The sequence below is a fragment of the Rhineura floridana genome, chromosome 22 (genome assembly GCF_030035675.1).
Source record: "Rhineura floridana isolate rRhiFlo1 chromosome 22, rRhiFlo1.hap2, whole genome shotgun sequence".
In the NCBI taxonomy this organism is placed as follows: domain Eukaryota; kingdom Metazoa; phylum Chordata; class Lepidosauria; order Squamata; family Rhineuridae; genus Rhineura; species Rhineura floridana.
Genome location: NC_084501.1, coordinates 9,826,501 through 9,843,435, shown reverse-complemented (window position 1 = coordinate 9,843,435; position 16,935 = coordinate 9,826,501). Strand labels below are relative to the sequence as shown.

Below are 16,935 nucleotides of genomic sequence, written 5' to 3'. Positions count from 1 at the left end.
CTTACTAACCTCGTTCCACAGAGTCCCAGTTTACTTAAGGGCAAGCACCACCAGATGTGGGAGATCTGTGGCTGGCTACCCCCTCCCGTTTCTATTTAATTTCAGTGCAAATATCAGCTGGGGGGCACTTTAAATTGGGAAAGTGGGGGACAACCTCACACCCATCGCTGCTCCAACAGAAGCTCCTTCCGCTTCCCATCTGGTTTTATCTGAAAACAGAAATATGGGGTGAGCTAACCACATATCTCCTGCAACATGTGTGCATTAGGCCCCTCTCCCCCACACACGCATGCCTCTGCTGGCCTCCAAGGTTAAGATGCTGTCAGCTAGGACCACGGGAGTCCTTTTCAGTCCTGGGGAGGGAGCACAAAGCAATGATTCAGGAGCTCTCAGCAGCAGCAGCTTTAGAAGGGAGGGGGGGTCTAGGAGGTTAACAAAGGGGAAGAAGAAGAAGATGCACAAGCAATCAGGGTGCAGGAATTTACAGCCCTGGAAAGCAACAGGAAGAGGGGGGGAGAGTCTATGCTGGGCTACTTGGTTGTCGCATTCAAGCAACAGGGAGGGCCAGGGGGCAGGGAAGCTAGAGGAACTCCCCAGGGAGAACCGTGGCTCACAATGACCACAACAGGTGCAGAAATTACAAGTTAGGGGGAACAAGACAAGGCCTGAAACTGCTGCACACAGCCAAGGCAGAGACTGGAGGCAGCAGCTAGGAGGTGTCCAGGAGCTGAGCAGTGCGTGGGGAGGAGCTGAGGGCCACCCAGACACCTCCACCCTAACAAAAAGCGTGTTAAGTTGGGCTTTTTCTTTACTCCTTGTTGAGGAATGGGAATGAGCTCTCCTTGTCTCTCTCTCAGCCCCACCCTCTCCAAATGTTGCAAGATGTACCCCACCAGTGAGGATATATACTTGCGAGGGCCCTGCCTGCTGCATATGCTATGGGCAATCCAGGGCACACTCGTGAAGCAGGCCCTGCCTGGCAAGTCTGACCTTTGCCTCTTTCTTCCCACCAGATGCCTCTGGGGGCCCGCCATCGCGTCTCTGAGCTCGCTTTGCATTGACCAGCCCACCCCTGCAGAAGCAGAGGAACACTGTGCGCACTTGGGAGGCAGCGGAGGAGCAGGGAAACTGGGGGGGGGGGGGGAGGTTGTGAAAAACCACAGACAAGCGCAACATCCAGAAACTGCTGTCGGAATAAACATTGTGCAGACCCTGTCCAGTCGCATGCTTTGTAAAATTGGGAGGGGGGGAGGGTCTGAAGAGCAAGGACTCAGCCTTGCAGAAAAACACAAACGCAGTGTACCCAGCCCTTCTCCCCGCCTGCACAAACCTCTGTGGCGGGAGACAAGCTGAAGCAGCGAAGCTGGCATGCTGCTTGTCTGGCAGGAAGCGGCCCTTGGCCCTTGGCAAGGGTCTCCCTGGGTGCAGCAGCAGCAAGTGTGGGAGGAGGCACAGAGAGTGCCCTGGGAGCAGCAGAACATTGACTCAGGGTGATGGCTGATAGTCACAGCACAGCAAGATTTAACCACTTTAAAAAAAACACAGAATTGTGCTTTAATAATAATAATAATAATAAACCCTTTCACGCAGGCATAAGGAACCTGTGGCCCTCCAGCTGTTGCTGGACTACTCCACCATTAAAGGGCTGACGGGAGCTTTGGAACACTTGGAGGGCCCACAGGTGCCCCACCCCTGCGTTTCGCCGTAAGGCCATTAGGACCCTCTGCTCCCAAGAGGATTTGGGGGGTGGATCGGGAGACACCACATTTGTTTCTCCTTTTTAAGTTGGACTTTTCTGCCTAAGACTGCACATTGAAAGGGGGAGGGGGGAGCGAAAGAGACAGTGCTAGCTGGTCGCTTTCTAGGACCCTGGCTCCAGACCCCACTGGCAACTGGCCAAACAAGGGCACCAAGGGGAATGATGCAAGCGCAACAGCAAATGTGCCTGTCCGGGCTGCATCTCAACAGCAGGGAAAAGGCAACCCTCAAGTGCACACCCCCCCAGCTGCCTCTAAGCAAGGCTGGATTAATTAATTCCTCCATTATCTCTTCAGGAGAATCCAAAGAGCAATTTCTTGTCTCTCTCTCACAGCCCCGTAGAGACACCACCACCACCAGGAAGAGACACGACCAGAATATGGATCAGCCTGAGAGGGTGAAGGAGAAAGAGCGTGCGTGTGAGAGCACGCACAGGTAGAAACGACAGGGACAGTTTACCAGCAGGATTAGAGTCACCTACCTCGAGTGTGCAAAGCAGAGAAGCCAAGGATCAGGGCTCAAGTGGTGTGGTGCTCCGTCTTATCTGGCTGGAAGCTGGAAGCAAACACTCTTAAAAAGACTAGTTCTCCATGGGAGGGGGGAAGAAGAACCCAAACTAATCCTCTTCTCAAAATGTGCCAAGACTTTTAATACAACTTCCTTGCCCACCCTCCTCAAGTCTGAACTGGTACACTCCAGGAAGCAGTTATCCACAAGGCTGTTTTCTGAACATGGAGGATACACACATGCATACAAATGTGTGCCCATCACACCAGAGGCATGTGCAGATGCACGCCTGATGCCCTTTACCAGGCAGTCGTGCAACCCTGCAGAGGAGAATCCTCCCTTTAAGCACAGCAAACACAGCACTGGAAAAAAAGACGGGCCCCGCCCGAGTCCTGCAATTAAGAGGCTTCCTCTTTTGGAGAGAGCTGCTTAGCGAAGCACCAAGTCAGCTGCTGAGAGGCACCATCATCATCACCACCAAGCCCCTTAGCAAGAGCAGCCACTCTGGGCCATGTGCCTAGCCAGGTCCCAATTTCACCTCCCTCAGGGGAAAAAAAAAAAGCTTTCTCCTGACCCAGCTCTACCAACAAATATTCAGTTTTAAAAAACAACGAAGTTATGTACAGAGGGAATCCAAATCCTATGTAGGTGATTCAGTTAAGTTATTAAAAAAACAGGTGCAAAAAAGGTGGGAGCAAGAAATGGGGCATGCGAAAATGAAGCAAAGTGAAAGCAAGGCAGGTTACTGCAAATGCACTAAACAGCCGAGCCCTGGATATCTGGAAGCCCCATCCAGCCCTCCTCAGATTTCCGAAACTTTACTAGATGCTGTCTGCATAAATATAAAACATTCTTTGCAGCCTTGAGGACTAGAGTCTTAGCCTAAGTCTTAGAGACTTAGGTGACCCTATGTACTGGCTGCCAGATTCTGCACTGGCATGCTGAAGCCCTACAATGACCCTTTAAGAACATCACTGCTCGCTCGCTCACTCGCTCTTTAGGGGTAGGTGGTTGTGCCAAAACAAAAATCAACCACCACACTGTCCACTTCATGGGCTTAGGGAGGAGGAGGAGGGTTCCACCCCATAAAAGCACCAAAGAGAGGCTACAGGCAAGGGAGACTGTTTCATCGGCATCCCCTTTAATAAAACACAGAAGAGAGTGTGTAACAACAAAAAGGAGGGGGAAAAAAATATAATAACAAACCAAGTGAGCAAGACGGCAGCAAGAGCGATCACCATTTACAACCACAGACGATGCTGCCCGGCAGATGGGCGGGGAATCGTGGGTGCGACAACGTGAGGGGGGGGAGAGAGAGAGAAAAGGGGGGGCCTGGCGCACCAGCCAGACCGCCTCCCTTCCCACCTCCCCTCTATTTATACAGGATGTCGTAATGTCCCGGTCTGTACAGTAGATACACTTTGGGCTCCGAGCCCTCAGGGAAGATGTGGGGGTTGGTGGTGCCTCCCTCGCCCCGGTCCATGTACTCCACCTGAATGGAGACGTTCAGGGCCTGGGCCAGCGCGATGATGTGGATATGGTCGCTTTCCTTGCACATGGGCTCCACTTCCTGGAAAAAGAGGGGAGGCACAGTGAGTTGTTTAACCTCCTCAGCAGGGAGCGTGTGAAAAAAGATCAGGAGTCGGGCAAGGCTCCCAAGTCCCCAACCCTGCTCAACCCAGCCCCTACTCACTCTCAGTCGTGGCCCATCCACCCAGGCTATCCTGTAATCATGAAGGACAGAAACCTAAACTTTTTTTTTTGAAGGGTAACAATGAGATTTCCAGGTTGCCAAGCATGACATAAGTTCAGTACTTGATGCAGTGATCTAACAAATGCACAAATCTCACAGCACCCTTTTGTCTACACTGTGCCTCACAGGCCCTGTGCCAGATAGCAAACTGCAGGGCACGTGTGCAGATACTGGAGACCTCCCCTTAGCAAAGGCTAGATATGCTGCATGCTAAACACACTGACTGATGCTGTGTTTGAACATCTGGAGGGCCACAACGTAGCACATATCCCCAGCTAAAAAACACACAAAAACATGCTTCAAGGTCTCATTATTGGCATGTTTGGGATTCTGCAGAATATTGAGATTCTCAAACTATTTAATCTCACAGTGTTATATATGGAAGCAATCAGGGAACAAGGAGACTAATACTCTTTACCATGACCTTTGACACCTGATATATATGTTTTAGGACCCACCTTATAATTGCAACTGTAATTCGTGTTAAGCTGTTTTTAGCTTTGAACTTTAAACTGCTGTAACCCATCCTCGGGCCTTATGGTGAAGGACAGGTAAGAAATGGAGTAAAATAGTAACAGTAATAGAAGGGAAATGGCAGGCAAGCAAAAGGCTTCTCCTTTCTGCATCTAGTGGCCCCACCCAAGGCCAATCTTAAGCGGACTTAAAGGGCCAATTTTCCTGCCTTTCTGTGTATTGTTAGAACTATGAACTCTGGAAAAGGACAGCAGAATGGTTTTAAAGCTTCATATGTAGATTCCCAGATCCTTGCTAGGAAGGGGCTGCTTGTCCAAGGCAGAAAAGCCCCTTCCAAGAGGCAAGGAAAAACCAAGAACGAAGCCTGTGTGAGTATGATCTGGTCTCATCCTGCCCAGAGATGTCTTTTCCCCAGCCAGCCTCCATGTTCCTGACCTGTTGGCAGAACTCCTTTATGCTGCGTCCTCCCTCAATGAAGTGCTCGAAAAACTTGTTCTCGCGTTGCAGGTACCCGGAGGTGAGCAGCCGCAGGTACACAACAAGGTAGTCTGAGGTGCTCTGGTCGTTGAAAGAGGCCAGCAGCTCCGAAACCGTGACCTGCTTCTCCACCTGTTCTATCAGATCCATGAACTACAGGGATAAAAAACAAAATGGGACGAGTCAAAGCAAGGAGCCTGGAGTTCGCCCTGTCAGGCAGCAATGGAGAAACTCTGGGGAAGGGCAGAGGCAGCTCAGTAGCAGAGCAATCATTTGTAACTTTGGAGGTATGGTTGGAACCAAGAGCCACAACGCAAGGGACGTGCACCTACTGGACAACATGGAGATGTAAGGCAGGCACGGAAAACAGTCAGTTCAGGGAAAGGGTGTAAAATGCAACAGCTTTCAGATCACATTCCTTTCAACAAGGAAAGGAGTGGGACAGAAATCATCGTATCAATATGGATTTTTGGTTATACTTTGCTGTTTGTAAAAGAATCTAAGAGCAGCCTGCTGGATCAGGCCAGTGGCCCATCTAGTCAAACATCCTGTTCTCACTGTGGCCAGCCAGATGCCCCTGGGAAGCCTGCAAGCAGGACCTGAGAGTGGAAGCACTCCCCCCTCCTGTGTTTTCCAGCAACTGGTATTCAGAAGCATACACTTCCAACCATGGAGGCAAATCATAGCCAATCATGACTAGTAGCCATTGACAGCTTCATCCTCCTATCAGTCTAATTCTCTTTTAAACACATCCAAGTTGGTGGCTATCACTGCTTCTTGTGAGAGCCAATTCCATAGTTTAACTATGCACTTGCATGAAGAACTTTCTTTTGTCTATCCTGGATCCTCCAACGTTTAGGTTCATTGGATGACCCCAAGTTCTAGTGCTGTGAGAGGGAGAAAAACTTCTCTCTAGCCATGTTCTCCATGCATAATTTTTTACACCTCTCATGTCACCTCTTACTCACCTTTGTTCTAAACTAAAAAGCCTCAAATGCTGCAACCTTTCCTCATAGGGGAGATGCTTCACCCCCTTGATAAATTTGGTTGCCCTTTTCTGAATGTTTTCCAACTACAATATCCTCTGAGGTAAGGCGCTCAGAACTGTACATAGTATTCCAAATGTGGCCGCACCATAGATTTGGTACAATGGCATGATGTCAGTAGCTTTATTTTCAATTTAAAACATTTATATACTGTCCTTGACCAAAAACAGCTCCAGGGCAAACAGTTCCAGGCCTTGAATGGAGGCAGTGAAGTCCCAAAGACAACTGTCTTTATTCTTCAACTCTTCCAATCTCAAAATGGCTCCCAGGGTTCTGACCCCAAATCCTCTCTACTTATCCTTCCCCTTGCCTTACTGCAGGGGTGGGCAACATTTTTCAGCCAGAGGGCCATATCTCCTTCTGGGCAACCTGCCAAGGACCACACGCCAAAGGTGGGTGGGGCAAAAGTCAGTGGAGCAATTAATGTAAATACAGGCATACCCCGCTTTAATGTTTGCAATGGGACCGAAGAATATACTTTAAGTGAAAATCTACTTTAAGTGAAGCAATTGTCTTCACTTGTACTGCACGCAATCACCACTAGATGGCAGCGGCGTCATGCCAATAAAATTTACGTTATTGCGAAGACCGCGAACGTTAAGCGGGGTATGGGGACATATGGAGCATGTACGTTATAGCGAGGCAACATTAAGTGAAGCAACGTTAAGCGGGATATGCCTGTATTACCTCTACACATTAGGCTCGTTTCTACACACACTCACAGAGCCCTCTCTGTCCTTTATTCAGTCGAGCAAGAGGAATGATCAGAGTTCAGGGACATATTCCAGCCAGGCCAAAACAAAACAAACCAATGCTCAAGGAAGGTGTGAAGCATGGCCTGGGGAAGAGTCCCAAAGGCCACACAGAGAGGCCGGAGGGCCACATTTGGCCCCCGGGCTTGAAGTGTCCCTGCTGCCTTACCGTGTTGTGGAAGTCCTCAATGGTGAATTCCGTGAAGCCCTGCGAAACCAACACTTCCTTGCTTTTGGCAGCCACCTCTTTGAAGCTGTGTTGAGTAAAAAATAACATTCATAAATAATGAAAAGTATTAAAAAGCAAGAATCATTACAATGAAAACTCCAAAGGCTCAAACTTCATTAACGGGCAGAAAGCTGCCAGATGTAATTTCGTTTATTTCCCTGAACACCCAACATCCCAAACAACCCCCCAAATCGACTGGCACTCCTTTCCTCCTGGGTCCTACCGTTGCAGCTCCTTGCCATCCTCCAAGAGAGCCTCAAGGTGGGAGAAGCCAAACGCCCGATAGAAACAGTTGCCGTCTGGCCTTGTCTTCCGGATGAATGAATACTTCTTCAGCAGATCCTGCATAGGGAAATGGGGAGAATGGAAGAGGTGGGTTAGCATCCGATTGGCTGGGTGGCCGAGAGATGGAAAAAGAAAACTAGAGGGAGACCTCAAGGAACATTTCCTTCTTGAACAACCCTGAAATCACAGGAATGCAGGAAGCTGCCACACACCGAGTCAGACCATTGGCCCATCCAGCTCAGTACTGTCTAGGGCAGCATTTCCCAACTAGTGGGCCAACAGATGTTCTTGGACCACAACTCCCATCAGCCTCAGCCAGCATTGCCAATGGTCAGGAAAGATGGGAATTGTGGTCCAACAACTCTGGTGGCCCACTAGTTGGGAAAGGCTGGTCTAGGTGAAGGGCGGCGGCTCTCCAGGGTTTCACGCAAGAGATGCATGGGACCGAAATTGGGACCTTCTGCAAGCAGAGATGCTCTGCCACTGAGCCACAGCCCTTTCTTCTGTTTCAGACTGTTAAGTGTTATTGTTGACATAGCCAAGAGGGAAGGATCCACAGGCCTGGTTTGCAGATGTGCAAAACAATTTTCAAGAGGGGAGGAACACCTAAGAGAGGTGGTACACGGGAAGCAGCCTTATCTTGATTGTTGTAATTTGTTGTAAACCGCCCAGAGAGCTTTGGCTATGGGGCAGCATATAAATGCAATTAATCATCATCATCATCATCATCTTGAGTCAGGCTATTCATCCATGCAGCTCTCTATCATCTACACTGATCAGAGCTTGGAAGATTACTTTTAAAAAGTAATAAATTACCGTTACAATTACATGGTCCCCAAAAGTAGTAACTTCCGTTACAATTACAATTGCTCTGAAAGTAACTGATTACTTTACTTTTTCTCAAAAGTAATCACTACAGTTACATTTCAGTTACTTTTTTAAAAGAAATGTCCACAAGGTGCTGGCTTTGGCTGCTGCACATCTAAGTAGCCTAAAACAACATTAAAAATAAATACACACATACAGAGGTAGTAGAATAATTCTTTTTATCCATAAGATAGCAATGGTGGTCTCTCTGGTGGTAAAGGGAGGTAGGGAGGGAGGCAGGGCCACTACTCAGATCTTTGCATGTCAAACCAAGTGCCACCCCACCCCCACTCAGCCAGCAAGCATAATCTCTCTCAGTTAACCACCTCTTGGACCCTGCCCTACTGCCAACTAAGGGGCACTCACCCAAGCAAACATTTTCCCGAGATGCAAAAAAGTTAAAATACTGCAAATGCAGCACAGTGGCCAGAGAGGGTGGTGGATGCCACTTTGTGTGCCAAGTGCAAACACAGTATTCTCTCTCTCTCTCTCTCACACACACACACACACACACACACGTTGTCATCTTTCACCTCCACAGTTCTTTATCTCCATTCTGCTGCTGCCACCTGCTCCTCCTTTATCCATGTTCTTGCCCTCCAGCTCCTTTTTCCCTCCACTCCATTCTTCACCACCACCAGCATCTATTTTTTTTAAACAATTGTCTTCTCCACTCCACCCCGCCTCACTCCACCTCCTCCCTCGTCACCTCCTACCCACCCATACAGCACGAGGGAAGAGCGATGCTGCACAGAAGCCTAGTTTCAGGCACATGATTTTCATCCACAAATCAGAGGAGCAGAAGACTTCCCCTGTCCCCCCCCCAAAAAAAAAGTAATGCTGGAAACATTACAATTACTCCACAAAAGTAATAAAATTACTCCTAGTTCTATCACAATCAAAATGGTAAAGGAATTACCCACTCGTTACTCAAAAAAATAATTAGTTACAAGTAATTTCTTACTTGTAACTAATTACTTCCAAGATCTGTGGCTCTCCAGGGTTTCAGAGAGGGAACGGTCCCAGCCCTCCCTGGAGATGCCATTGGGGATTGAACCTGGGACCTGCTGCACGCAAAGCAGATGCTCCATCCATGAGCCAGGGCCCTTCCCCTTTTCTCAGAGGAAATGAGCTCCATCCCCTCCGTCCATTTGGGTTGCCCTCGGTAGCCCATAAGGTGGGACACAAGCAGCCTGTTGCCACACTTACCTTGATCTTCTGCTGATAGACATGGTCATCGTCAGCGTATTCCTTGTACAGGACCGACAAGTCCATCCTTTCTGAGACTAGCGGATTCTGGACGGCGATCTGCAGAGAAACGGCCAGGAGGTGAAATGTGGAGAATGGGAAGGAGAGCCTGTAACATTACTTAATACAGAGAGCACTGAATTTCTGTCTTTCTCCGTGTCCCACCTGTTTGAGAAAAAAAACCCCTCAGCTAGGAATCTATCCACATACCACAGAGCTTTTATTTTCATATGGGTGAGGTGTATTTAAGTACCAGTGTGGTAGCCACAGATGATCGGGAAATGCATGCAGGTGAGGGAGTAGGCTGGAAGAGGAGTGATGGAGTGCTCTATGCTTAAGAAAGAAACCAAGCAGGCTACCAGAGGAGGGAAGTCCCCTTTTCTGCATTCAGCGTAGAAATTCACAATGATACAAAATTGGGAGAGATAGCTAATACCCTGGAAGACAGAAACAAAATTCAAAGGGATCTTGATAGGCTGGACCATTGAGCTGAAAACAACAGAATGAAATTTAACAGGGATAAATTTAACAGGTGTAGTTCTACACCTAGGAAAAAGAAACCAAATGCACAGTTATAGGATGGGGGATACTTGGCTCAGCAATACTACAGGCGAGAAGGATCTTGGGATTGTTGCTGATCACAAGCTGAATATGAGCCAACAGTGCGATGTGGCTGCAAAAAAGGCAAATGTGAAGTTAAGCTGCATTAACAGAAGTATAGTTTCCAAATCCCATGAAGTATTAGTTCCCCTCTATTTGGCAATGGTTAGGCCTCATCTTGAGTACTGCATCCATTTCTGGACACTGTACTTTAAGAAGGACGCAGACAAACTGGAATGGGTTCAGAGGAGGGCAACAAGGATGATCAAGGGACTGAAACAAAGCCCTGTGAGGACAGTCTGAAAGAACGGGGCATGTTTAGCCTGGAGAAGAGAAAACTGAGGGGCAACATAATAGCACTCTTCAAGTACTGTACTTGTTGCCACACAGAGGAGGGCCAGGATCTCTTCTCAATTGTCCCAGAGTGCAGAACATGGAATAATGGGCTCACGTTGCAAGCCAGATTTTGACTGAACATCAGGAAAACCTCCTAAAGTGGTACAACGATGGAACCAATGACCTTGGGAGGTGGTGGGCTCTCCGACAATGGAGACCTTCAAGAGGCAGCTGGAGAGCCACCTGTTGGGGATATTTTAAGTTGGATTCCTGCACTGAGCAGGGGGTTGGACTCAATGGCTTTATAGGCCCCTTCCAACTATATGATTTTATGAAATCCAGCCCTCTGTACCTCCTGTGCCAGACTCCTTCAGCCTAGGAACTTCTGAAGACTTATAAATGAGGTTGTAAGAGTTGTTAATTTTATAACACCAGTGATTTCGAGAAATGACCTGACATCTTAGGTGTGCTGCGGTTGGTGGTTCTTGTCCCACGGGACGAGGAGATCAAGGATAGCACTGTCTCTGTAGCAGTCACCCAGAAATGGCATTCTCCCCCCTGGAAGTGTGGCTGACCATTACATTATTGCATGTGTGGCGCCAGTTTAAGGCAGATCCATTTGACCAGGCCTTTGGTGGAATTTCATTGGATTACCCAAGGTCCCTGGGGTTTTTATGAACTGCTAGAGTTTTACTGTTTCTGGGGTTTTTTAGAGATTGGTTTGCTTTGTTGTAGGTTTTATATTCTTGTATTGTTCATTTCATGTTTGCAAACAGCCCTGGATTTGTTTATTCAAAATATCTGAATACCATTTTCCTTTTACAAAAGAGAAATACCAAAGCGGTTCAATAAAATGCAACAATAGCCACAGTTTAGGAAAAAACCAATAACCAGCCAGCAAGGTATCGCCACAATAACCAAGAACATCAGGGAGCCAACAGCAAGAGGGACAGCATTCCACACAGCAGATGCCACAACACACAAGTCCTTCCATGGCACCTCCACCAGATGGGCCTCTGTAGGCAATGGCATGGTCAAGGGGACCGCCTCCACAGGCCAAAGTGACCTGGTGGTCTCTTTGGTCTGGGGGAGAAGGTGATCCCTCAGATAACCTGGTCCTGACTTGTTTATGGCGTTATAAACCAGATCTTACATCTTAAACTTGGTTCAGCAACTAATCAGCAGCCAGCATTGATGGAGGACTGTTCCATAGATCGATAAAATGCGCCGTCTGTCCTTCAGAGTTTATGTGGACTTCATGACTAGAGGTTCTGAATTGTGGTCTTGGGTAGTATAAAGCAGATGTGGGGAATCTTTGGCCCTCCGGATGTTATGGAACTACCACTCCCATCAGCCCCAGCAAGCATGGCCAATGGCCAGCAGTGATGGGAGTTGGAATTCAGCAACATTCAGAGGGCCAAAGGCCCCACACCTGACATAAAAGCTCTATTTGCATTGCAAACAGATGCGGTTCAACTGTTATAGCAATCAACTAAGAATCTTAGAAGAGCCTGGCTCCTGGATCAGGCCAATGGCCCATCTAGTCCTATATCCTGTTCTCACAGTGGCTAACCAGATGCCCGTGGGAAGCCCACAAGCAGGACCTGAGCGCAACAAACTCTCCCAGTTTCCAGTTCCCAGCAACTGGTTTTCAGAGCCCTGCCAGATCAGGCCAAAGGCCCATCTAGCACAGCATCCTGGCCAGCCAGATGTCCATGGGCAGCTTGCAAGCAGGACATGAGCCCAAGAGCACTCTCCCCACTTACAATTCCCAGCAGTTGGCATTCAGAGGCAGTGGAGGGAGAACACAGCCAGCATGGTTAGTAGCCACTGATGGCCTTCTCCCCCATGAATCTGTCTAGCCCTCTTTTAAAGCTGTCCAAGGTGGCGGCCATCACTGTCTCTTGTGGGAATCCCATAGTTTAAACATGCTTACTGCAACACTTTTCAAGGGCGCCAGTCCCACACAGTAAGCAATCTACATCTGTGTTGGAATTGCTTTTTAAGGTATTTTTAAAGCTTTTTTTAAAAGATGTATTCAAAATTTTTAAAAAAATGTTTTTAAATATGTTTTAATATTTTCCAAAGTCTGTTTTTAAGTTGTTTTAGAGTGTTTTTAGTGTTTTTGTTTGCTGCCCTGGACTCCTACTGGGAAGAAGGGCAGGATATAAATTTAATAAATAATAAGTCACCAAGAATGGAGGAATCAAGGAATGTAGGCGCATGTGTGAACTAGCCTTTAGTTCCAGACATGTTGCAATCACTTGGGAATCACTGGGGTAGCCACATTATGAAGTTACAGGGCTTTTGGGAGCAATCCTAGGACGTAACAATGGAAGGAGTTCAATCTGGGGTATCTGCGTGTTTTGAATCTGTAAGACCAGATGGGCTGCAAATCTGAATAAATGGGTATGACTTTTTCTCGTGATTGCTTGCTGCTATCATGCAGCAGAATACAAAGCAGGCAGGACCATGCAGGCCAACCTCTTGTGTTTTCAAAAGCTCACCTCCTGCTGGATTCGATCCTGCTGAGCCATTATGGCTTCATCGTAGGCCAAGCAATTCACTCCTGGGAGGGGGGAAAAAAAAGAGAGAATCAAGCAGTTGAGAAAGGCCCCTTCACACCAGCTTGGTCTTGACAGCGTTTACAATGACCTTCCAGCACAAAAATAAGAACTTGTTCTAAGAGTATGGCTCCAGACAAAAAAAAAAAAAAAAAGACACCTAAGTTCCTAGTCCTCAGGACCTGAAAATATAATAAATGTCAAAGGATCAGAAGCATGGCAGCAAACTACAAGAGAGAGAGACCCAAATCTGTTACACTTTTCAGCTCCAACTGATTTCGAAGTCTGCAGAGGAGTCAAGGGTCAATGAGTTCATTTTTATTATTTAATACAGTTCTTTTTGGCGTAAAACAGAGTGTCGCATGGTCCTGACTGTATCATCACATTCACGCTTGAAAAACATTTGCAGGTCATGGTTTCCGAACTGCAGGAAGAACACAGCTTCAAACTGCCAAATCTAAAGCTTAAGCCTCTTTTCTTAAAAAAAAGCCTCACAAAATGAAGCTATGCTAGTTTATGTTCAAGGATGGCAACGCCATCGCACCTTCGCCACAGCTCTTGTGCCCATAACCACGTTTACGACACAGAGCCCCCAGCGCTGAACAAGTGGCCCATCCACGCCTGATTAGCACGACAAGCTGCATTGGGTACCATGCTTTTGAAACAACCGATGCTGCTGCCCCCTCCTCCCTTTTACAGCCAGGCTCCAGTGGGGTATCCATTTGAAAAGGGGGGGAGGGGGAGAGGGAGAGGGAGAGAGAGGGGGAGAGAGAGAGAGAGAGAGAGAGAGAGAGAGAGAAGCCCAGCTGCTGCAGAAACTCAAGCAGTCTTGCACCTCTATAAAAAAAGAAAGGCAGCCTGCTGCATGGAACTGTTGTCTGCTTTGCAACACCAGCATTAGTCGCTCACAGCAGCTGCCAACACTGCAGAAAATCAGGAAACCTGACCTGGGGCCGTTCCATATCATACATCATCCAGAGAGGTGTTCTGACTCCCAGCCTGCTAGAACGCTACTGCAGTGAGGCGGGAACGACAACTCCACCTCCTTTCCCATGCAGTTGATACTACGGGCTGAACCCTTCCCAGGCCACAGAAAGGTAGAACTCGACACAATCTACCCAGAACTTCCTCCCAAAACTGGACCAGACAACACTCAGCCCCAGATGTTCTTGGCAAAAGACAAGCTAAAGTAGCCTCAAAGGACAGCAGCTACGTGCAACGCTCATGTAAGAAAGTGGAGGGAGAGGGAACTGAATATATTTTCCTGTGCAATCTAGGTCAAATGGTCGACACTCCAGAGGCCAATCCAAGGGAGCGGCAAAGAAGAATTATCAAGTTATTTCCAGGTCCTGGAAAAAACCAACCAAAACCATCTGGCTACTCATCACTAGGCAGGCGCTTTTGTGCCCCAACAGGAAGGAGGAATTTTAGGGCTCAGGGACTTTTCCAGTGTCTGACACAGAAACCCAGCTACAGCAAGCAATATTCCAACTCTGATTTACAATCAATGAGGCACAAACACAAGACAAAGGAACACAGCAGGCCACACTGTGGGTGCATCTGCCATGCACCCCCCGCCCCCCCATCTAGAGCTGCCAACTTTATTGGCCCTCCTCAAGTGCCTCAAACAGCATACCTGACATGCAGATATTTCACAGGGGAAGCAGTTTCTCAGAATGAAGAAAACGCAAAAAGGGCTTAATTTTCTGAGTGCCAGAATACTTAAAAGCAGAGGAGCAGGGCTACTTCGAAGTTGGAAACCTCCCCAGGAACAACTGCCACTTTTTACACAAAAAGGGGGAAAGTTTATTCCAGGGAGAGATTATCTCATTCTGGAGTGACTACCACATGGAAAGCCTAACTGAATAATAACCTCAACGGGGTTCCCCATCAGCGGGTGGTGTCTGAATGCAGGCAGAGTAAGATTCCATCATATCAGGGGCAAAGAGCCTATGGCCCTCCAGATGTTGTTGGATTCCCAGCTCCCATCAGCTTCACCCAGCATGGCCAACAGTCAAGGACGATTGGAGTCCAGTGACATCAGGAAGGCCGTAGCTCAGTGGTACAGCATCTGCTCTGCATGCAGGTAGTCCCAGGTTCAATCCCAGGCATCTCCAGATAGGGCTGGGAGCATCCCTGGTCCAAAACCCTGGGGAGCCACTGCCAGTCAAAGTAGAGAGTACTGAGCTAGATGGACCAAAGGCAACTTCTTGCATTCCTATTAGGTTTCCTGCCCCAAAACCAGTGGCTCTGAAACACAGCAAAGAGTCCTAAAAAAATAGTAAAGGGCTGGAGTCTCTCAACACAGCAGAGGAGCCTCATTGCACCAACCAAAAATTCTACCTTTCTGCATTCCTCACCAGTACCACAACACCCAAATATATTTTTACAATATTGTGCAGGAACCTCTGAAGACGGTTCGGAAGCTACAGCTGGTGCAAAATGCGGCGGCCAGACTGCTAACAAGAACGAAGCGGTCTGACCATATAACACCTGTTTTGGCCCGCTTGCACTGGCTTCCAATACGCTTCCGGGCCAAATTCAAAGTGTTGGTATTAACCTATAAAGCCTTATACGGCGCGGGACCTCGATATCTGTCGGAACGCCTCTCCCGCTATGAACCGGCTCGTACACTACGGTCTGCTACGAAGGCCCTCCTCCGGGTCCCGACTCATAGGGAGGCCGGAGGGCAGTGACAAGATCAAGGGCCTTCTCAGTGGTGGCCCCCGAACTATGGAATAGTCTCCCTGAGGAGGTTCGCCTGGCGCCGACACTATCATCCTTTCGGCGCCAGGTTAAAACCTTTCTCTATTCCGAGGCATTTTATTTTTTTGTTAATGATTGTAATGTTTGTAATTTGATTTTAGCCTTTGCTGTTTTTAGATTGTGAAATTTGATTTTAGACTGATGTTTTTGTATTATATTTTATTTTATTGTATCTATGTTCACTGCCCAGAGAGCTATTGCTAGTCGGGCGGTATATAAGTTTTAAAAATAAATAAATAAAATAATAAAATTCAATATATGCATACACAATATATACAAACAGGAGCCCATTACCAAAGGGACAATATACACTAAGAGGGTGTTTGGCACAGAGGGATTGTACACAGTAGGTGGATGTAAACAGAAGTATGAAAGCGCTGCTGGTGAAGGATTTCCTCAGTTGAAATGGAAATGGACTTGCCTTCAAGTTGATCCCGACTTATAGCAACCCTATGAATAGGGTTTTTATGGTAAGTGGTATTCAGAGGGGGTTTACTATTGCCTTCTTCTGAGGCTGAGAGGCACTGACTGGCCCAAGTTCCAACACCTTACCCACTACACCACACAGGAATGGGTTTTTCTGCAGCTGGTGCTCCAGAAAAGAAACAATGCTTTTCCTGGAATGGAGCCAAAGGGTGTGTGCTAGGGCACTGCTCTTCAACTTTTATCCCCAGATGTTGTTGGACTACAACTCCCATGATCCCTTGACCAGTGGCTAACCTGGCTGGGGATGATGGGAATTGTAGTCCAAGAACATCTGGGAACCCAAGGTTGAAGAGTAATGTGCTAGGGTGAAGCTTCTACCCCTACATTTCTGCCCATATCAGGCTGCTGTTAAAGGCACAGGACAAAGGTGATGAGGGGAGAGCTGCAAACCTATTAGGCAAAAAGTGAGTTCTACCATATTTAAAGGCTTGTGTTGTAACATCTCTGCCCATTTCCCTTCCCTTACGTCAGTTACTCTCTACCTGAGTATTTCACAGTCCCCTCTTCTCCCTTCCTTCAGAACTCAGAATTTCTACAAAACCTTTGGTTTCACACCACAATCTGCATTCCCAACTCTGACCACATGCTCCCATTTCATTTCACATTTTATTCCACATTACGTTTCTCTCTCCTTCCCTGTGTCAAAACTGAGACTGTAACCTCCTTGGGAATATAGACTTGTATTTGTGTCTGTTTTTTTAAAGAAAACTTGTACTGTGCCAAGTACTCAAAGGTAACACAAGGCTTGCTGTGTTAGTCTCTGGTAAGAATTTAAAACATTAAAAAG

General features: G+C 47.6%; 2 protein-coding genes across 5 annotated transcripts in view; one reads left to right on the top strand and one right to left on the bottom strand.

The window, feature by feature from the left end:
• The window catches only part of MACROD1 (mono-ADP ribosylhydrolase 1), a 366,194-nt gene extending 364,979 nt beyond the window's left edge, over positions 1–1,215 (top strand). For all 3 annotated transcript variants that reach the window (XM_061606931.1, XM_061606929.1, XM_061606930.1), the window contains one exon: positions 1,014–1,215. In XM_061606931.1, the coding sequence (XP_061462915.1) occupies positions 1,014–1,061 (48 nt within the window). In that variant the 3' untranslated portion in view covers positions 1,062–1,215. The remainder of the gene's footprint in view (positions 1–1,013) is intronic.
• Positions 1,216–3,384: 2,169 nt separating this feature from the next.
• The window catches only part of OTUB1 (OTU deubiquitinase, ubiquitin aldehyde binding 1), a 28,806-nt gene continuing 15,255 nt past the window's right edge, over positions 3,385–16,935 (bottom strand). For both annotated transcript variants that reach the window (XM_061606934.1, XM_061606933.1), the window contains exons 2-7: positions 12,840–12,901; positions 9,358–9,456; positions 7,220–7,338; positions 6,937–7,021; positions 4,928–5,122; positions 3,385–3,835 (exon numbers count right to left, since the gene is read on the bottom strand). In XM_061606934.1, the coding sequence (XP_061462918.1) occupies positions 3,638–3,835; positions 4,928–5,122; positions 6,937–7,021; positions 7,220–7,338; positions 9,358–9,456; positions 12,840–12,869 (726 nt within the window). In that variant the 5' untranslated portion in view covers positions 12,870–12,901 and the 3' untranslated portion in view covers positions 3,385–3,637. The remainder of the gene's footprint in view (positions 3,836–4,927; positions 5,123–6,936; positions 7,022–7,219; positions 7,339–9,357; positions 9,457–12,839; positions 12,902–16,935) is intronic.